Source organism: Aptenodytes patagonicus, chromosome 2, assembly GCF_965638725.1.
Source record: "Aptenodytes patagonicus chromosome 2, bAptPat1.pri.cur, whole genome shotgun sequence".
Classification (NCBI taxonomy): domain Eukaryota; kingdom Metazoa; phylum Chordata; class Aves; order Sphenisciformes; family Spheniscidae; genus Aptenodytes; species Aptenodytes patagonicus.
In genome coordinates this window covers 44,919,536-44,941,699 of record NC_134950.1, presented here as the reverse complement: position 1 = coordinate 44,941,699, position 22,164 = coordinate 44,919,536, and the positions used below count along the sequence as shown (strand labels likewise).

The 22,164-nt window shown below is 37.0% G+C and overlaps 1 protein-coding gene across 4 annotated transcripts in view; it reads right to left on the bottom strand.

The window, feature by feature from the left end:
* RB1CC1 (RB1 inducible coiled-coil 1) overlaps positions 1 to 22,164 on the bottom strand; it is an 83,558-nt gene that overhangs the window by 25,334 nt on the left and 36,060 nt on the right. For all 4 annotated transcript variants that reach the window (XM_076329715.1, XM_076329719.1, XM_076329717.1 and 1 more), the window contains exons 8-14: positions 21,284 to 21,454; positions 14,931 to 15,115; positions 12,388 to 12,574; positions 12,226 to 12,307; positions 11,264 to 11,325; positions 10,146 to 10,249; positions 8,053 to 8,179 (exon numbers count right to left, since the gene is read on the bottom strand). In XM_076329715.1, the coding sequence (XP_076185830.1) occupies positions 8,053 to 8,179; positions 10,146 to 10,249; positions 11,264 to 11,325; positions 12,226 to 12,307; positions 12,388 to 12,574; positions 14,931 to 15,115; positions 21,284 to 21,454 (918 nt within the window). The remainder of the gene's footprint in view (positions 1 to 8,052; positions 8,180 to 10,145; positions 10,250 to 11,263; positions 11,326 to 12,225; positions 12,308 to 12,387; positions 12,575 to 14,930; positions 15,116 to 21,283; positions 21,455 to 22,164) is intronic.

Below are 22,164 nucleotides of genomic sequence, written 5' to 3'. Positions count from 1 at the left end.
CTTAAAAAGTCAGCCTTATTACCTGTAACAGTCCAAAATACTTACGACTAAAATTTAAGTAAAAATTGCAGAAATTCAGAGAGATTTTCTAGTAAGTTTCAAAAAAAAGCACCATTTGTAAATACATAAATATTAAATGTTCATCTATCTAAAAGTCCTACATAGATCACATATAATTGTATTTGAAAGGGCTAAAACATAAGTTTGGATGATACAAAAAACTGAAGTAACCAGTCAGAAATAGGCTTTGTTTTCTAACAGCCTATTGATTTTTGTTCTCCTAATAATTTTGTTACTAAAATATTTTTATTTTATTGTTACTAATACTGCTGTTAAAAATCAGTGCAATCCAGTCACTATTAACATACTAAATTAAGGTGGTTTACAAAAAGTACTACCACAAAACTGTTGTCTACTAACATATCAAAAACATGCATAAGAATTGCTCTCTGCTTGTAAGAGTGTAAAAGTAAGACAGTAAGAAGAAGGGCACACTCTAATTAAAAGCAACATTCTGATTTTTCAGAATGCAAGAATATCACAGTCTGACTGGATTTCCCCACACACACACACTGCTCCCATCGCTCCCAATTTTTGTCATTTTGCCTCTAGACCCCGGATTTCAGCAAACCTGATTCTGTAGCATCAGATCCTTCAATCTTCAGCTGAAAAGCTAATGGTTAGAATAACCACCCATAATCATCCATCAGTAACAGCAGCTTGTAAACTAATACAAAGATTAGATAAAGCTTCTCCACGTTCACAGAACTGTTCCCAAGTAATTCTGATCAATTCCAGTGCTTTTGATTCTTAAAAGGCTAAAAACTTACCTTCAAATCAATTTTCCAATTAATTGTGATTACATAACATGTTTAAATCTCATTATCATCAGTTCTTGTTCATTACTATATGAATTATAAAGCAAGATCTCAAGTTCTAGTGCACGCTCTGTTGTAAAGTGTAAATTCACGCACAGCGTTTGAAAATCAATCTTTGCTATTTCAAAGACATCATGCTTTTCTACACTGCCATGGAATATATACTTTAAGTGAATTCAGATGAATTTTGATTTATCATAGCTATAATAGTTGTAACTGCAGGACAAGTTACATGCACTTATTTCTATGCATCTGAAATTCAGTAAAGTAGCACTTTGAAATGCTTTAAAAAAATAATCAATCTCAGCAAGGTCTTAGAGACTGTGCAAACAACCCATGTTCTGTGATTGTCAAGCTTTTCCAATGTGACAAACTCAATTTAACTTACAGTAATGATGTATCTACAAGATTACACTTCAGTTATAGATTTTTCTTATCTTCGCTATTTACTTAATAGATTTAACACAATAAATTTACTGCTTGCAAGCTTTGTTTGACAGAATAAGTGAAGCGTATATTAAAGTCCTCTTCCTTTACTATCTTCACATCTACCAGAATGAGGAACAAATGGTCAACTTGTAGTATCTTATATTATTAACTATTAAATGCAACAGGGAATATAAAAGCCCTAATGCCAACAATATCATCATCTGCAGATTCTTAGAACAAAAATATAAACCTTAAGCTTCAGCAAGTGCAGAACACATCCCAGTGGAAGCCAAAAAGCAATGTACAGCCTCAGTATCCACCAAGGATGCATTCCTGGACAAGTTTGCAATAGGATGGATAGAGAAGCAATTCTTCCCAAGAAAATTAGAGTGAAATACACACAGTTAAAATACATAAGGAGAGTATCTGTGATGTGTAGGATGAAGAGGCATGAGCAGGATCATCAGGATCACAAACTGGAAGAGATGTTCAGTTTTTTGAATGGATCAGTGTCCTGAAAGATCTCAGATACATTGTCCGTAACACCATAGCCCAACTATTACCTTGCTTTTCCATCCTTCATCCTTGAAGGACTTGTTTGATCTTATTCATCTGAGGAATGTGACCATCTTTAAAAGAAACTGTTTGTAAAGACTCATGGGAATATTTGCAGTAAAAGATTCCCGTAAGATGTTCAGTCTCAAAGTGCTGGAGATCTTTCAGAATGGTGGTGTTCTCCAAAAAGCCAAGACTGCCTCCAGCTGATAATCCCGATGATCCTGCTTGTGCCTCTTTTCCAAACCATCCACACAGTCTCCATGCATTTAAATCATGTGTCTGGTGTTCTTTAGTACATTAGTTTTTAATGAAGAAACTTTTGCTATCCATTGAACTCAGCTACTTGGCTGGCAACAGTTAGTGGAGCTGGGCAACAAATCGTCAGCAGCAGAACTCCAAAAAAACAGATAGAAATGACTGATATTGGACTACTGATGTATAAACAGTCAATTCTTGTTTTTTCAATCTTTTACAAATGGCTGCTACCCAAAAAGGGACCCTATTCTTCTCTGAACCATGTAAAGGTTCTCTTAATGGAGATATAGTGTGACTGAATTCTGAACTGAGATTTAGGAATAATATATTTCCAGCCCTGACACTCATCTATATGCATTTACACCTCACCTCCATTAGCCTTTGCATCTATATGAAAGTAAATCATACAATGATTTTGAAATCCAATGATGAAAACCCACTGTAAAAAAAACCCTTATGTTCATTATATACAAAATATTGTCTTTAGTTATCGAAAACTAACGCAAGACATGAGACAAAAAAATAGAAGGGAAATGCTTCTTTTGTTAAAGGTGCTATTAGTCCAGGTTTAAGCATTTCCCTTGGGTTTAATTCCAACTTGCTATTTATCGAAGAAAACTTAGAAGAAGAAATATTGAAGGATACTGTATATGCTGATACATGCCTGGATTCAAAGCATATGCTTTAAGTGACAAACAGTTAACATTGATAAACCGGAGCTTTAACAGTAATAAAAGCTAGCAACACAGATGTCAGTATGCACATACTAAAAAAGCACTTCAAAAGACTTTGAATATTAGAAGGCCCTACGGAAAGCCACAAGCAAAGGAAAGATGGTATCTACTTTTAGCACCCCTGCAGAATCATCCTAGAAGGTAAAGACTGAGGATATAGCACGAAGAAGAAAACAAAAAAAAAAAAAAAGAAAAAAAACCCTGTCACTGTGTGGAACAATCTTCTGCTGAGCTTGGTTTCCTCATGACCTGGGGCTGTAACAAATTCCATGCCTCTACAGTGGCTGCTGTGAGCTGGGTCTATAGTTAAGAGTACCAGATTACTGCCTAGTGAAGAGTTAAACCTCACGTTTTGAGTAGCTGAAACTGTATGGAAGACTTTGTTTACTGTTGCCTATTTCCCTTAGAAGCTGGTGCCTGCCACCTAGTCTATTTACAATCTACAGACAGCAATGTATGCACATCATACACTAATTCCTGTGATGACAAAGGAAAAGGAGTCAAGAGCAAACAAGAAAAATATAGAAAGCAGAGACAGAAGCAGAGTTAATTTTTAAGTTCTCAGGTGTTGCTGGATTACATACCTTGTTCTAGTTATGTTACTATGATAAACTTAGTCGGGGAATGGGGCAATTCTTGGAAGGATTACAAATAGCGTTTGAATTTCGAACATAACTAGAACAAATGGTAGATTCATAATCTCATTGGAAAAGCCAGCTTCTCTTACAAGAGAAAACTTTTAATACCAAAGGATTGCATATGTTAATCACCTACTGACCGTGGAGAAGACACCTTAATCATCTTACCTGACTCCTATGGGGACCTTAACTTTCTCCTGGACATCTTAAACCAATCACTGATCTGCTTAAACTTTGTCTGTATTATGGAAATGAGAGGGCACAGCAACATCTTTGGTGTGAGACCATTAAATTACAAAGAATAAGCAGAAAGCTTTAAAAAGGAAAACAGATGTCAAAGTAGTAAATGAAACAAAAATCAACAACAGTGTTCTTTAACTACTCTGATGTGATACTAAAAAAAGAAATCAGGTATCAGATAGAGAAACATATCGACATTAATGTTCTATGAACTTAAAAGCTGAAATAGTAAGTTACAGGGACACTTAAAAAGAAATACTACTAACATCCCCAGTGAGGTATTGGATCTCCTCTCTGACTTGCTCTTTGCTGATTTGTCTGCAGCCACAGCTTTGCTCTCCTGCCTAAAGCAACTATCAAAAGACCAGCTGTTGTGGCTGATGCAGTAGGATGAACTCCCGCCTGACCCAGTCAGAGCTAAACTGCTGCACTACCAACAAGCCAGGGAAACCACCCCAGTCCAACTTAAAGAACTAGGCTTCTGCTGCCACTTGTATGTAAAGGGAGGTTGGTGTCAAATGTGTCCTCTCCTCTTGGGAGAGGACAAGAGCAACAGTCTGCTATATTGGCAACACTCAATGCCTGCACAGTCACCACCAACTCTGCAAAAAACTGGGATGATATCTCACAGTTCACCAACAGAACGTGTAGGTGCATGAAGATGTAAGCATCTTCAGGACTATTATTAAGTGTTTATTCATCCTTCTAATTATATACTGTAAATTCCCAGCAATACTAAGGATAAGAAAAGAACATTTTCAAATGTTCTTTGAAACAGAGCAACTTCTTAGCAACGTGTACGGAGGCACCCATTTGCTGACCGGATGCACTCTGTCCCTCCAACAGTTGCTAAGCCACTATCCATCATATTTGAGAAGTCGTGGCAGTCCAGTGAAGTTCCCACTGACTGGAAAAGGGGAAACATAACCCCCATTTTTAAAAAAGGAAAAAAGGAAGACCCGGGGAACTACAGGCCAGTCAGTCTCACCTCTGTGCTTGGGAAGATCATGGAACAGATCCTCCTGGAAGCTATGCCAAGGCACATGGAGAACAGGGAGGTGATTTAAGACCACCAGCATGGCTTCACCTTCAGGGCAAGTCCTGCCTGACTAACCTAGTGGCCTAGGTGTGGAGTGACTACACCAGTGGACACGGGAAGGGCTACAGATGTCGTCTATCTGGACCTCTGTGAGGCCTTTGACACGGTCCCCCACAACATCCTTCTCTCTAAACTGGAGAGAGATGGATTTGATGGGTGGATTGTCTGGTGGGTGAGGAATTGGTTAGATGGTCACATCCAGCGGGTAGTGGTCAACGGATCAATGTCCAGATGGAGACTGGTGACGAGTGGCATCCTGCAGGGGTCCATATTGGGACCGGTACTGTTTAATATCTTCATCAATGACATAGACAGTGGGATCGAGTGCACCCCCAGCAAGTTTGCAGACGACATCAAGCTGAGTGGTGTGGTTGACACACCAGAGGGACTGGATGCCATCCAGAGGGACCTGGACAAGCTCAAGTGGGCCCATGGGAACCTCATGACGTTCAACAAGGCCAAGTGCAAGGTCCTGCACCTGGGTTGGGGCAACCCCCAGTATCAATACAGGCTGGGGGATGAAGGGACTGAGAGCAGCCCTGCCGAGAAGGACATGGGCGAACTGGTGGATGAAAAGCTGGACATGAGCCAGCAATGTGTGCTCGCAGCCCAGAAGGCCAATCGTATCCTGGGCTGCATCAAAAGAAGCGTGGCCAGCAGGACAAGGGAAGGGATTCTGCCCCTCTACTCTGCTCTGGTGAGACCCCACCTGGAGTACCGCGTCCAGCTCTGGAGCCCTCAGCATAAGAAAGACACGGACCTGTTGGAGCGGGTCCAGAAGAGGGCCACAAAAGTGATCAGGGGGATGGAACACCTCTCCCATGAAGAAAGGCTGAGAGAGTTAGGGTTGTTCAGCCTGGAGAGGAGAAGGCTTTGGGGACACCTTATTGCAGCCTATCAGTACTTCAAGGGGGCTTATAAGAAAGATGGGGACGGACTTTTTCGCAGGGCCTGTTGCGACAGGACAAGGGGGAATGGCTTTAAACTAAAGGGGGGTAGATTCAGACTAGATAGAAGGAAGAAATTTTTTAAGCTGAGGGTGGTGAAGCACTGGCACAGGTTGCCCAGAGAGGTGGTGGATGCCCCATCCCTGGAAACATTCGAGGTCAGGTTGGACGGGGCTCTGAGCAACCTGATCTAGTTGAAGATGTTCCTGCTCGTTGCAGGGGTGTTGGACTAGATGACCTTTAGAGGTCCCTTCCAACCCAAACTATTCTAGGATTTTATATTATTTCAGTAATTCTACGCAAAAAAAGAACGTTGGCAAAAGTAGTATAACTTAAAAAAACACTTCTAGATCATCTGCGGAACAAACCAACACAGAGAAAGACCTAGTATCTTTCATCAAGTAATAACAAGAGCACTGTCGCTGAGATGGAAAAAAATCTGACAGATCTACTTGCTTCAATTCCAAAAAAAAGAGTTCAAATGAATCATTGAGATTACACAGAGATGGGCATTTTCAGGATGACATCATGAATGGCCCAGCTCTGACTATGCAATGCAATTTACTCTAAGGAAAGAGACAATTATCCAAATCTGTCTAAGCACTTGACATTTCTGAGTCAGCCAAGAATTCAAACTGGTCAAAGCCCAGCAAAAGAGAAGAGTGGAAAGAACAGATTCTCCTGATTTAGTGAACATCTTTTTTGTGCAGCCATACACGGATAAAGGTTTCTCAGATAAGCAAGTCTGAACCAAAAAGAGCAAACCATCAAGACTTGAACAAGCAAGGCATCTTTCCTGTTTATTTTTCCACTGTTATTATGTATATTTAGGATTAAAAGTTACTCTGATTTATTTCACACTCTTCTGACAATGCAAGCTTTAGTGAAAAATGAATTCGTTAGAACACCTGCCACTATCCTGGTTTCTTACGAGATAAATTTCAGGATGCTCCAAGTTGGGGGTGGACTTCTATATCTCAGAGCACGGTCTGTTGGAAGAGCATGTTCAGAAAACTCTACAGATTTCACAAAATTTACAGCACTCCTAGCCATTCCAGTGGCTAATACATTGATCAGGCCCTAACACTTTTGTTCTTAATGGCTGTTCACATAAAAACGAATCTTCATAAAGACAGAAAAGAGCTAAGATATGACATAAATGACACACCTTTTCTATATTACAGAACAAACAGCAGCCCGGATCTCATTTTACATAAATGAAAGACTTCCAGTAAATCTCTTGTTCAAGTTCCAGAGGAGTAAGAAGATAGAGGACTTCATGTCACCTGGTTCAAGCAGGAATTTTCTAATTCAAAATTGAACAAGTCCATAACCTTGGCAGTTACAGAAGATGCTTCTAGTCAGCATCAAAATGCATACACTTACACTGTAGATGGTAACACGGAGTCCCACAAAAATGACACTTTTTTTCTACAGCAAAACTACTAAAGAAACCCAATTTGAAGCAGTCAACTTCACATATAATTTTAAGCATTGCTAAATTCACCCAGGGTTTCACTGGGACAGACTACAATCAGAAGCTAAAAGGACCCCATTTGGTGTATTATGAAAGAGGCTGGACACATAGAAGCAATCAAAAGTGATTGGCAGAAACAGAATTTCTAGGGGAAAGAATCTGCTTGACAGGCAGAGTGAAACTAGGAAGAGTTCTTTTTGCCATCTGTTCCATCCATACTCAAAGAAAAAGACTGCATGCACATATTTCTCCCCCTCCCCAAAAAGCAGGACTGCAACAAAGGAGTAGATGACACATCAATATTCATGCTAATGGAGACAACCAATCAAGGCCCTAAATTCTCCTTAACTGCTTGTGCCAAAAGGACTTCAGGCAGCACTGCAAACATTTAGAGACAACAATGAAACAACTTCATTAAATACAAACTAAAGCGACAAAGGCAAAATGCACACATTCTGCACACAGAAGCTTCAGAAAATGGCAGAAAGCAGAAATATTAACAGAATAATTCTACAATTTCTGTGGAATATGAGCATCTGTTAAATGTTTAGAAGATATTAAATATCTTTTGACTATTCTCTAGATAGACTCACTTTACTTGTTGAAGAGCTCAAAATTCTCATAATATTTACTAGTATGTGATTTGAAAGGAAACATGCAGTTATGAGACCAACTAATCTTTAAATCTGGAAAAACAAAAGTTTATTTCTGAAGAGGTTGACAAAACAATACTATGAAACCATTCTACTCGTTTGAATAGATTATTCTCTTTTCTTGGTAAAGAAAAACAAAAATACCTTTTGTTCATTCAGCAGGTCTGTAATGGTTTGTGACATTTCATCCAAACTCTGTGCTGCTTTAACCAGGTTATGTAGAGCACGTACATGCTGGTGAAGAGGTTCAAAGTCACAAAGTATGGGAACCCTTAAAAACAGTACAGGATTAAGAATTTTTTTCCACATTGTTAATCTAACATTAAAATATATTAAATTATTATGTGTATATTCCAACAAGACTAAGCTTCCCTCTATATAAGGCTTCTTCATTACTTTCTTCATTTCATCTATTTTATATGGAAAATCCACTAAAACCACCTGGTATTTGTATTTTAAATTAAGAACTTGAGAGCTTTTAAGGAGTAGGTAATGATAAACACAATGATGGGGAAGTACTATGTCACAGTCTTTCCTTCTGAGGAAAACATTTACCAGTAGTACCTAGAGTTACAATAACAGTAACAGAAGAGAACTGATAGTTTTTAGATCTGTAATTGAAGCACTTGTGTTTGCAAGTGCAAACATACACTAGTGGCATCTAGTGTATTTTTGTAGAATTAAGGTTTCAATAATTGCTCAAACATGTAAGTTGAGACGATTGAAGCATTGTAAGCAAACAGAAGCTCAGGGGTTCAGTGCTGATAGAAAAGGACTCTGGGCTGGGTTTCAGTTTACCTATTGCTTGCTTTTTAAACATTAAATGAAAATAACAAAGAAGCTTCTTCTGCAGCTCAGTTTTTACCAAGCTGTGTGACAGCTTTGCCCACTCAAGTTCCAAGTCCACCACTATCATCAATATTTCCACCAAATGTAACCCTGAGCCCAGAAACCAGGAGGAACATGACATAATCCCACCTCTATTGCCATCAAGTGGAAAGCTATGTCACTACAATTCTGACCAACTAACAGTTTGGTTAGCGATTAGTTTTTTGACAGCAGCAAGGCAAAATTCTTCCTGAACTCAGTCTAAACTTCCCAGGAAGGTTGTAAAATTCTTACAAACCTGAAAATCAGGCAAATATCAGCAACATGATACTATAGTTTGCATTTTTTTTCCTGCAGAATCACTAAGGAGCAAGCCTACGAGCATAACAAGAGAAATTAAAAGGGTACATCAGCTGTATCATGATCTACGACACTAAGCTCACTATACTTAGTTTTAATTTTAGCAGCAATACCAGAAGGATGGCCAGGAATTCTGAATCAAAAAGAATGCCAGTACAAAACAGAGGTGGAAACAGCAGTGAATTCAGCTCCTGCACTGTTCACCAATAACAGGTATCAGGCTGATACTGTTGGTGAACCTGACAGATGACAGCGGAGCATCCTCCTTTTGGATTTACCTTATCATCCTTTGTGGGACTGTGGCCTGGGGCTGAAAAATGGAATCTCAGCAAATCTCTAACTGCGGATCTCTTCTAGCAGAAGGATGATGGATACATGCAGCATCTGACTGCAGTCATACTGACAGACAGATCTCTTCCTAGGCAGAACCTTACATAGAACTTGCTACTGCCGATTTCTTGCCCATTATCTTGGTTGGCATTTCTCTGTCCAATTGCTACAAGTTTACGACATATGAGTTTGAAAGCTCACTCTGACAGTCAACTTTTCCAGAAAGAGGCCCTTACAGAATACACCTTTTAGTAAAATAAGCCTGGTCAGAGAAAAAGCAATAATTGAATACAGGAGATCTCTATGATCTCATGCTGGACTAAAGAAATTTGTTTTATTTCCTCAAGAATACCACGTTAACAATGGGCAAATGAAAAAAAAAAATCTAATTCTGATCTGACAAAACATACATGAAGTTGAGTTTATTTCCATTTAAAACTGACAAGAGTTTTTTGGTTTTTAGCTATGACGCAGCTCAGACGAACGTCCAACATCTTTTACGCCTCGATACAGAATACATGTGTTCATCTCAGCTTGAGTACATGAAGGATATAGGTTTACATGCATTTGCATTAAGTCATTGAAGAGCACCGATTAAGAATGGTATTAGTTCAAAAAGATATCCTTGTCTGTTCCTTAAGAAAAATGAATTGTGGGTAGGAGCAGGACAGAAAGGGAAGCTATTTCCATAGCACACAGAGTTTAAAAAAGTGATTTACCTGAGTAACGGCTGTACTTCTGAAGGACAAAACGACTGCAAAAACTGCAAGTCACTTAATGAGATATCCGGAAGCTCACTGTCAAATCTGCGAGGTTTTCGTGTCTGTATTAAGAAGAAATTAATTTACACATTGTTGTTAAGGTAAATAATATCAAGATGACTAAGGAAGGATTAAAAAAGACCTTAATAATACAGAAAAGTTGCAGTTAAACTGATCTCTCTCTCAAAAGATCTCATACTTTTTTTAAAGGAACCATGTCTGGCCCCCCTCCCACCCCCCTAAAAAAATTAATTTACATTTATAGCCATTAATTCTATCCATAGTGCCTTGGGCAGCAGTACTTCCTCCCTATTACCAAGCTTCATAAACATTAAGGACATGTTTAAAAAGTTAAGCGATAAGAGGTGACACTGCAGCTTTACTTATTGTGCTACTAATCATAGAGTCAAGTATGAATTCAGTTCAGTATTTAACACACTGAAACGAGTAGCATTCTTATTTTTCCAAGTATCCTTTCAAAAAAAGTTGCAAAGGAGAAGCTGAAAAGGTTAAGTGAGGCCAAGTGAGATAGCAACATTAGAATCAGGGAGAGTTACCTTACTTGAATTAACCACGCTGTATGAAATCAAAATTAACAGGCAATGTTTGATTACAGCTATGCTTTTTCACCCCTTCACGTTATCAGCCAATAGAGAGATGAAAATGCTTTTCCACTCATCCAGTGATTATAGAAAAAACATGAAAGCCTTTTATTTGCTTTTATCACCCGATTAATTTTATGGCTTAATTACTCAGAAGAGTGGATTAGATGACCAAATTATCCCTACTGGCTTCTTTTTTCTTATCATTAACAGCAATTTTTTGTTCAATACCACAGACTCCTTGTTAAAAAGGAGCATCGAGTTGACATTTCCTCTCCCACCACGCTGCAAGTTATGAACTAATGTTAATATAGGTCACTTGAAACAGCAAAGAACACTAGCTCCCAGCTTTTTTTGTCCGTCAGAGCAATGTGACAGGCATATAGCTTGAATGAATTAAGATTAGTTTTTTAATTTATGGAAGTACTGTTTATAAAAATGAAGTAAAAAACCAAGAAGATATTGAGTACATACACAAAAGGATGGAGGCCAGGAGTCAAGTCCTCTAAACAAACGATTCCTTAGAAAAGACTTCCCTGGGCAAAGAAAAAATGGTTATTTAAAAGAAAGAAATGCAACAATGCCTCAAGAGAAGCTGCAGTAGCTTAACTGTTTTAACAGCTGAACTAAATTTGAAAGCATTACTAACTACGCCATTTCTTGACAACATAAGTTACAAGTGACCACAGAATTTGACACAAAACCCATCATGAAAGTAGAACTTCACTTCATTGCAGCCTTTTTGCTTAATGTTCATCCCTATGCTCCTTTTCAAAGGAGCTCCCTCAGCTCCTTTTTCAAATTTTCATTGTAATCTTGCTAATCTCCTTTCCAAAATTTTGATAAACTTTTGCTCAATTTTCTTATTTTAGTAGTTCATTCAGAGCGTAAGTTGCATACTTTTCAGAAAAAAGAAAAAATAATCAGATTTCTTTTACCAGCAACTTCATTTTTAATTTTTTTTTTTTTAAACTCTGGTCAAGCTCTTTAGATGTGAGTCTTCATTCTTGTTTTTTTCTGTAGTACAGAAGAAGCTGTAACAATACTCAAATATTCAGTAATGGTTTCAAAGGTGTTATTTAAAAGAACAGTAAAGCTCACAGAGCACGTTCAAACAGAAACTGCATTCAAATGCAGTAATTAGAAATCTTATCTTTTACTAGATTAAACTTATTAAAAGCATTAAACTAATTAGAACTTTCACAGTATTTTGGATAATCTATGTGAAAGTTCATTGATTTTATTAATAGAAAAATTAATAGAAAAATATTTTGTTCATAATAAGACCATCTGGCACACTGCATGCCTTTCCAATTTGAGTAAAAAAAACAAACAGTACAGGTATTTAAACGACAACATAATGAAAGTAGTTCAACTACAAAGACAAAAGTCATACTTAACCATAATTCTGATTTCACAGAAGAGAAAGTACTTACTGAACAGTTTACCAAAAGATTCCCTTTTTGCCTTTTCAGCTTCGTATAGGTGTTTCCCATCTTTTATTAAAGCACCCGCCCACTGTGGAAGGGAAAATATGTAGTTAGTTGTTAATTTACACATTGACATAAAGGTTTGGTCTCAAAGTTTTACTTACTTACCTCCCTGTAGTGTTTTATGAACATTTTTCTCCTCACAACCTCAACAACAGCTAGACAGTACATTTGAGGAACAGTACTGAGAGCCTCTACAACCTTGACCCTTTCTAGGAGCTCTGTTACAAGACGAAGCAATGCTTGTAGTTTCTCTCCATCTTGGTCAGCATGAAGCATTACAAAACAACACCACCTACAAAAGTAGGTTACACTTTAGAAGATAACAACTTAGTCATCTCTTCTGCATTTAAATTTCACTAAGAATAGCAACACATCTGGATGAGTTGAACAATGACATCATTTTACATGGGACAACAACAGGCTATCTGGAAGTACCAAGCAATTCAGAATTCAGTAGTTGCCTTGCAACTGTTGATTTCTCACAGTAAGATATCCATATCAGTGCTCAAAAAATGAACACTTACCACTATTTGAGTTAAGGTATTGTTTTTGACAAATAATGCTCTTAGCATACATAACCTTAGGAGGAATGATAATGTAACTTTCTCCAGAAGAATTTAAAAAAGCTGGTACATCCAGAACAAAGAAGAGACTTTGTTTGTAAATCTTAAAAATACTTATTGAAAAGCATTAGCAAGAAATATTAAGAGTAAGGATACTGTTTAGGAAGTTCACACCATCTACTCACGCACTATAAATTACAACCACAAATTCCCACACCTTGTAACCACACCTTCAATTACCTTATTGATACAAACAATACATTAATTTCAAGCACAGCCACCAACATAACTAAATCACAGGATAACTACTGAAAAGGTGATCAACTGGTATGTTTGTGGGGAAACGTTACAGCAACTTTGCCACCAGAGAAGGCATAAGGTGGAGGTATATCCCGCAAGTAACAAAAAAGTAAAAATTGTTTTTCTTAACAGAAGTGAAGTGAAACAACAAATACAAACAAGTCAACATTAAACATCTAGGAACATATACTAACAGAGAAACTACAAGACATGCACTGTTGACTTTCTCATAGTAATGAGTAGTAAGAAATAAAAAGAGGACATTATACAAAGCCAACAAGTGGCCAGTTCAAAACAAAGGGAAATACATTTTCCACACAACATACAGTTAAAGCTGCAGAACTTGCAAAAAACAGGAGTTTGTGGATTCAAAAAGAAGTTGGACTAGTTCATGGAAAAAACCTCCATCAGCAATTAAACACAGAAGAGCTGCTTCTAGATCAGATAAGAATGTGCTCCTCCAAGAATATTTACATATAGTTATGTTCTTTCCTCATTATCAGATTCCCATTATGGTCATTTGCTACTAACTGCTACTGAAGACAAGCTAGAAGAACCTTTAGCTTGACCCAAAATACAGTAGGGTTTTTTGTTTGTTTTGTTGGGTGTTTTCTTGTTCTTTTTTTTTTTACGTCTATGCTTTATTCTTCTCTTCAGATCTATCCTCTTTGCATTCACTCTCCACACCTCACTAGCTTATTCCTTATAAAGGGATGCAAGTCTTTTCCTCTAATAACTCATGAATTAAGTGTATACTACACAAATACTTTAACACATAGGAAATGAAAGCGGTATTTATGGCAACCTAGGTTCTACGTACTATCCCTAAATACCCGCTACAGTGAAAAATGGTGCAAAAAAAGTCATCTTTCATTGGACTAAGAACAGATGCATAGGCAAAGACAAATTCACATTTCGATTTACCTAGCAGTAATTTATTCTACAAACACAACAGGATCTTTGTCACTAGTGCACTGCTGATTTTACTTTAATTCTTCCTGCACCTTGCACCTGCCTCATCTATACAAACTGCAATCTCTTCAAGAAGAAAAAAAAAAAAATCTACTTGATGGATATCCAGCGTGCAAGTCTAACAGAGTCACAATGTTGTCTAATTATTAGCTGCTAGCATAAACAAAGTTTTTTCTTCCAAGTATTATTAAACTGTATACTATTCCTATGTATCTGACATGACAAACTATCTAAAGCTTAATAATTGAAGTGTAGTAGTATGAACAACTATTTCCCATTGAGCAGTATAGATTACTTACTGCCTTCCATGTTATACAGTAATGATGCTTACATGAAAAATTACAGTTTTTACTGGCTGTGACTGGGTATAATTATTTTTCATGAACTACAAGTAAATCAAACTACTGGCATGTTTTTCTGCTTTGATGTGATCAGAAGCTACTGAAAAGTGTTTCACTTATGCTTATTATAATCCTTTGAAAACACCAATACAATTGCCAGTCAAATTTTAAATAAGATACTGACGGCTTCTGATGTTGATGACAGGAGAGGGGATTGTAGGTTCTTGGACATTGTTTTATTGATATGAAGACCATTTAAACTCTAAGAAAAGTTTCTTAGAGTTATTCTCTTAAAATAATATTTTGTTTCACACTTACAAATAACTTCATATACAAACTGAAGTGATCCAACTTTTATTTTCTCTTCCATTAAGAAAAACTCTATGCATTACCGAAGATTTTCTTAAGACACATTATTTAAACAGTCTTCATGCAAATAGAAGCAATATAAAGTTGAAAAGTTGTAACTTACTTCAGTCTGACTTGTAGATTATTTGCAAGCTCCTGTTTGGCAGTGGTACATTTCTGTTTAATATCTAACAGTTTTCTGTGATTAGTTAACATAATCATCAGCTGATTTGCATGACTCAAACACAAATCAGGCAGCACAGAAGGATCTTTCAAGTTCTCAGCTCTCTTCTGATTAGCCAAAAATCCCTAGAGGAAAAGAGATACGTTTGTTACGCAAGCTTTGTGACAATCAAAAAGCATGGAAGTGATCCATCTTCTCTGTAAGAACGCAAGCATTTTAATAAACTTACTGTAACCATTGAGGAGTATAACAGAATGCTACACAGAGAAGTGTCAAGGTTGCTTTCTTTTCATTCTATAATCCAATCCAAATAAATCTTATTTGATATTTCCCTCCCAAACAGTTAACAACACGACCCTGTAAGAACTTTACACAACTAACCAACACCAGTGAAAGATCACAAAAGTTAATGCAGCAGAAAAGTAGCTACTAGGATGGAGGGAATCAACCATCATTCCAATTTCTGCAAACAACCAGCTTGTTAACTTGTGGCATATGCAAGACTTACCAACTTAGAGCATATTCAGTACTACTGTGGGCTAAAGAATATATTTTTTTGCATAAGGAAATTCATACATGAAACGAGTTCTTTTTGAGAGCCAAGATCGCAGCTAGACATCTTATTTGCACATAGGAGTTGGGCACAGCAAAGAATTATCTGTTGTGGATGGTAACAGGCAACCCCTAAAAGGGTGGGGGGCAAAACAGGGAAGATTGACTGCCTTAGATAAGCATGTCCTAGATGGCTGGTTACAGGAGGTAACATATGTACATATACACAGAAGAGACAGGGGGCTGCTGGCGTAACAACTACTGTGCCAGGTCATTGTCTCCTTCATCACGTTCAACAGGTGAGATAAAATACTGCTGGAAACAGTATTTTTCTTTAGGCAAGAAAATACCACCCAACACCACCAATTTTAGCTTTAATTTTGTCCACATTCATATCATGTCTCTGACATGTTTCTTGAACATCACAGTGGTCACTACGTTTGTAGTTCTACAAACTTGTTTATTAAGACTTTGTTTTCTTAATAAAGAATTCAAAACCAGGCAACAGTTTTAAGTGTTTCTTTCTGAAGCTGAAGTTGATGAGAACAGTAAACCATAGAGAATTATACAAAACTGCTGAAAAATGAAACGACTGTCATTACTGATTTGATATTGAATGTAAAGCAATCTTGTCATAAGATGCTATAAAACACATTTGCAAAGCCTGCAATAAATATTTATAGTGAGAACAGCACAGAAATCAAAGTAAGTATCAAACAAGTATATTAAATGTAATGAAAAGGAAGAAGATGCACACTGAACATGAAGAGAATACTGAAGAGTCAACCGTTTACTGAACTGTGCACAACTTATGTACTGAATGAGCGAGGACCCTCTGGGAAACAAAAGCAGGTTGCAAACATTTTAACTGTATGTATTATCTGAGCCAAGCGAATGGAAACCAGAAAAGGTGGGAAGAACTGTTACTGACATGAAGAGGCCAGGCCCACCAAAAGAACTTGGGTTGTTTAGTCAAGGAAGACAAAGACATTGAAGAAACATGCTGTGATAATCGTTAGGGAATTGCCAAGCACCAGAATGAAAGGCAGTATAGGCATGAGAGCATATAGATTTGAACTAGCCAAGAATACTTTAACGGATGTTTATAAACATTACAACAATCAGATTCTATACAACTTTGCAACAGGAACAGAGAAGTCAAGAAAATAATTGCTTGTAAATAGCAGCTCAGTAAGCTTTTTAAATGAATCGCATGGCACAGAGCCTGAAGTTACACAAAACTGGATGCAGTGAGCTAGAAAATCCCTTCCAGCTTTACTCTCAGTTCCAAAAGGCTATTCATAAATTTGAGTATCTTCTGCCATTTCTGTATCTCTGGACCCACCTTTAAAATAAAATTTAAACTAAAATTACCCTAGTATGCAAATCAGAAAGAAAAATCTCAGCATACTAGAAAAAGGCCAGTCAAGAAAAACTGCAGTAAACTGAGAAAAAAAAAAGGGGGGGGACGACCCCAATAAATTCTGGAGAAATCCAAGATCTAAATAATCAATTGTTCTCACAAGTTCTTGCCTTTCTCGCCCTGATCAGATGACAGGATTCATGACATGAGCATCATAGTCAAACTAAGAAGGGTCCTGTATAACAGGTATGATAATGCCTTTATGGATTTTTCCCAATGACTATTTCCAAATTAAAGAAGCAACAATAAAGAACATTTAAAAACATTTCAGACTGAAGTTCAAACAATCAACAGGGAAGGCAGTCAGTGATGTAATAAGCAGCTGAGAAGACCCCAAATCACTATAAAACTCTAAATCTAAAGTTTTCTTTGTTGTAACAAGCAGCAGGAGGAAAATAAACATACAGAATACAATAGTGACAAAGTCCTTTTCCCAACAACTTCAAGTGAAAGAGAACAAGCCCAGAATCAAGAAGGCTACCTGCCAACCAGGTTTTTTTTACTATATTTAACAGAGTTAATAGAAGAGTAACACTTCTATGAACCTAATTGATGGAAATGCATTTGGATGTAACAAAATGTTTTGAAGTTACGCTACTAATAGGGAAAATTAAAAAGAAAAAAAAAAACAAACAGAAGGAAATGTTGGAAAGGATAAGCTATTGGGCAGAATCATACTGAAAGATTAGAGAGGCTCCAAATTTCCTAGAGGCATACTCTTGTTACATAATGCCACCTAGTGACCACAATTCTATATGCTTATGGTACAAATCCCAGCTTCCACCGGGAAAAATAGTTTTTTAATTTAACAAAGCAGCTTTCCATATTAAACATTGGGGGCTGGAGATCAACTATTCAACTACGTAACTCAGGATGTAATTTTTCATATAAAAGTCTGTTTAATGGTCAGTTAATTGAAAAGGCTGACTGGAAGCAAAAGAACTCTTAAGGCAGGTCCAGGAACAAGCAAATTAACTAAGCAATGAGGCCTTCTAGCAGCAGATGACTTTGTTCCATGAGATAAGTTTGGTTTGAATTTTAATAATGGAACTGAGGATGGAGTAGGAAGTCAACTCAAATTCCGGATAGAACATCAGCTTTTTCTGGCCTGGGGAAAATAAGCCTGCATCTTCCAATACAAATACTGCCAATGGGATTACCATTGAGATGCTCCTTATCTTTGTTCTATAAAGTACCTCTACTTTATTTCTTTATGAACAGAAACAGTTCACTGCTGGAAGGTATGATGTAAAGGAAAATCGTATGAGCTTTTTTCAGGTAACACCGAATGCTAACAGTTATTACACAAATTGTGAGCAACACCTTTAAAAATACACAAGTCCTCATCTATATCTTTAAATATAATTAAACCCTTGCACTTCGTCATTCTTCTTAGATTTCTATGCAGACTATAATTTGAATGAGTTGTATGATACCACCTCTAATATCTTACAAGTGTCTACTGTTTTCCAAACAGTATCCAAACAACTGCTAAAACTGGTATGAAAAAACTTCGTAAGGCTTAAATATAAAATCAAGAAATAAAAGCATCTGATAGTACACTTAATCACTTAACGACAAACATTTAATTAATTGAAGCTTAAAAAAAAACAAAAACCAAACACACCATCACATTCTATCTGACTGTTCTTAAAACCCCCTATATCATAAGTAAAGGAATAGACAATTTATAAAAAGAAAAGGCAAAAATGAAGATTTGAAAGTAACAAGTCTCTGACAAGTCTTCAAAAGGTAGAAAGTCTAAATTTACCATGGCATTTAAACAAGGTGACAAAGTATCTTTCCAACTGACTTTTAGGCATCTCACTCAGAAGTGCGATTGGTAAGCTTGAGGTAGGCTCTTCATTCAAGTGAAGAGGGAAAACATAGCTTAAAATTACCACTCACAGCACTGGGCAACCAAGTATAGGGATGGAAGAGTAACTTTTCCATCATGCTAAATTCCCTTGGATGTAGCACTGGCCTACAATATGAACACTGTGAGACTGAGACTTAGCACAAACTTACTTCTAGACTTACTAATTGAAATTATTTGAAGACAGGCTCCACTTTTAAACAACGCTGCCAGAAGTACTGGTAGCATCCACCTTTACGTACCAGCCAGAGGATGGAGCAGGAAGCCTGGGTCCTATGTGACTGTCAGCCCAGTTCCCCTCAAAAGGGGGCTCTAACCACCCCAAGATAGGGAGGCAACATTGTTCACTTACTCCTACTAATGATATACCAACGTGCAAACAGAAATAAGAAACTCATGCCTCTTTTCACGGTCCCAGCTCCGATATTCAAATTTTCTCCGTTACATCAGATAATGACCACATACAGGTTTTAATATACTTTAAGTTGCAAACAAGGCATTAAAGGGCAATCTTAAGTATAAAGTTAACTGAAGCTCTTCACAGAAACTGTATTTAATAAGAACCTTTTATATGGCACTGTAATGTTTTTAAAAAATATGAGCTATATATTTTACATTTAAAATAATCTTTAATCAAATTTCTTATCACTTCAAATGACACTGCCTAGTGCAGGCACACTACTCATGTCCTCACTACAAGCTTGGTGATCAACCATTAACCACACTACCTCTTCCCTGATCCTTATCATTGAGTGACAGGTTACCAAGGACTCAGTATTTCCCTTCAAAATTAAATTTAACCTACTTATTATCTCTTATTCCATATCTCCAGCTGAAGTTCTGATCTTCTAGCTGTTTTTCTATTTCTAGACCATAAGGATAACAGAAAATCCCTCCACAACTCAAACCTGAAGGTCCCCATCTTCTAACTCCTAAAGTATATACTGCAGCAGGATCCTAACTCCCATTTTCAGCTCAGAAAAATAAAAACAACATGCCCTCTCAGAACAAGAAAAGCTAACTGCATGGAGCAGCACATGAGCTAAATAACATTACCAAGAGAAAGGATAAAAGGACAGTGGGAGCAGCTCACCAACCATCTGGCTGTATTTGTTTTGACTCTGGAACTAGTCGAAGGTCAGAAGATGACAACATATTAAGAATAAAGCAATGAATCAGTTGGTGTGACAGGAAGTGTTCAGGACATGCCACGTGGGCATGGTGCCAATTTCATGTCTCATTTTCCCTTTCCATTATTGAGGTTTTTTCCATTTCTGCCTTCCATTTAATGGAAGGCTGGATGAACTAGCAAAGACGAATCAATTCACAGCACCCTGGTCTCCAGCATATGAGCAACTGCAAACTACAGGCCGTCTTTGACAGTCTACCATTGGCAAAAAGTTGTTTGCTCTTAAATGTAGCTGTAAACCAGGTGGAACTTAGACAGATTTGACAGAGGTATGTATGGGCAGATACTAAGATAATATTTAAGCCAGATGTTTTCTTTTCCTTAAGCTCAGATTACTCATTAAAAACATCAATTTTCAAATAAGCTTTAAAATAAATACCTACAGTTTATAGCTGTCAGACACCTTCATCAGATCCCATTTTTATTAGCAGTTTTCTACATTAATGTGCAAAATGTTAAAATAATAAAGCACAACCTGGTTGTAAACCATTCACTAGATTTAACAAGATACACCTTAACACAACGAGAAACACCTTAAAAGGTATTCTCAAAGTTTTTAAATTTTACCATTTTCTAAGTGATTCTTACTCATCCAGAAGAAACCTAATTTCTAAAATAAAAATAAACTAGATGTATTCTATTCCAGAAACAATATCATATACTGATGTATCTCAGAAGCCAGCAATTTTACACTGGTGCTTTTATGAAAATGCTGATTGGCTGAATTGGAATTAAATATATTTTTCCAAATTATAACCAAGAGAATGTTGACAGAAATACTTTAGCTATAAAAACATACCGCTTAATATGCATTTGACAAAGTTGCAGTGAACTACAGCTCTGCATGTTCCTAGTGCATTAAGTCTAGGATATTTTAAGTAAGACATTTTTATTTTGTAGAGTGACTTCTCCAATATAGATGAAGCAACATAAATGTAAGTCCTATATTTAAGCTCCAGTGCTGTCCACCACCCACTGTTGCATTTTCAACTAGCTTGATGTTTTAAAAAGAATATCTAAATTAATGTGGTAGTTGGGAGTTATGAGCTGAAAACATGACCATCAGATGTAAAAACTACCAATATTTAAATGTCAAATTATTATGAATATAGCACCTTTTTGAGCATCTCCAGTGTGATAAGTTGAAAACCGTCTTGCATTAAGACATGCAATTGTTTCATTGTAATCTTTAACAGTATACACATACCAAACATCTACCATCTTCCAATGTTACACACTTAAATGTGTATTACCTGAGCAAGTTCTTTTTGTTCATTCACCAGTCTGCTGCAGCTTGCTATCATCTGGTCCAATGCATAGAGCCTATCCTCAAGGCCTTTAATAGCCTTCATGTTCTGATTATCTAGTTTGGCGATAGTTTGGCGACATTCTGCCAGAAAGGGTTGGATGATCCTTGGATCAAGCTAGGGGAAAAAAAAAAAAGAAACGCAACATTTTCTTATTAGCAGTTGACATATTGAAAGGTGACGTGAGCTAGCTACATGAGCTTTTATAACCTTAATATTTTTCTTTTTTTTTTTTTTTTTTAAATCTAATATGTGCCTACATCTGTCATCTGTTTCAGAATTTTGAGTTAATGAGTCTGTGGATTTGATATCACAGCATGAATTTCTTTGAAGTGTTCCAACCAGACCATCACAGAAATCAGGATCCTTACAAGGGAAAGGGACATTAATTAGTTGAGAGGACAAGGCAGGGTACAGGGGGAAGGGGCAGTTTAGAGCTAATGGACACAGTCTACCCTGGGACAGAATCCATACAGCTACAATCAAAACAAGTGATGAATGTGACTCAGTGGAAAGTGCAGTAGGGAAGGTGATGGGAAAAAGCTGCAAGACACATTAGCCTTTTCCCACTAAATAAATGTTTTAACTGATTCCTTAGACAAGCAGATCAATTCTAAGTAACTGGAAAACAAGCTATGGAAAAATAATACCTTTGTAATACTTTTTGCTAATGTTTTTCCTAAAAACCCCATATTTTAAAAATTATTTCATCATATTCCTTCACAGGCCACTAACCAGAAAAAAGTGTTTGAAACATTAAGAGGCTGCCGATGTCCACATATATTAAGAGTGGCTCTATAAGAGTAGTGAAATAAATTAGTTTTTAT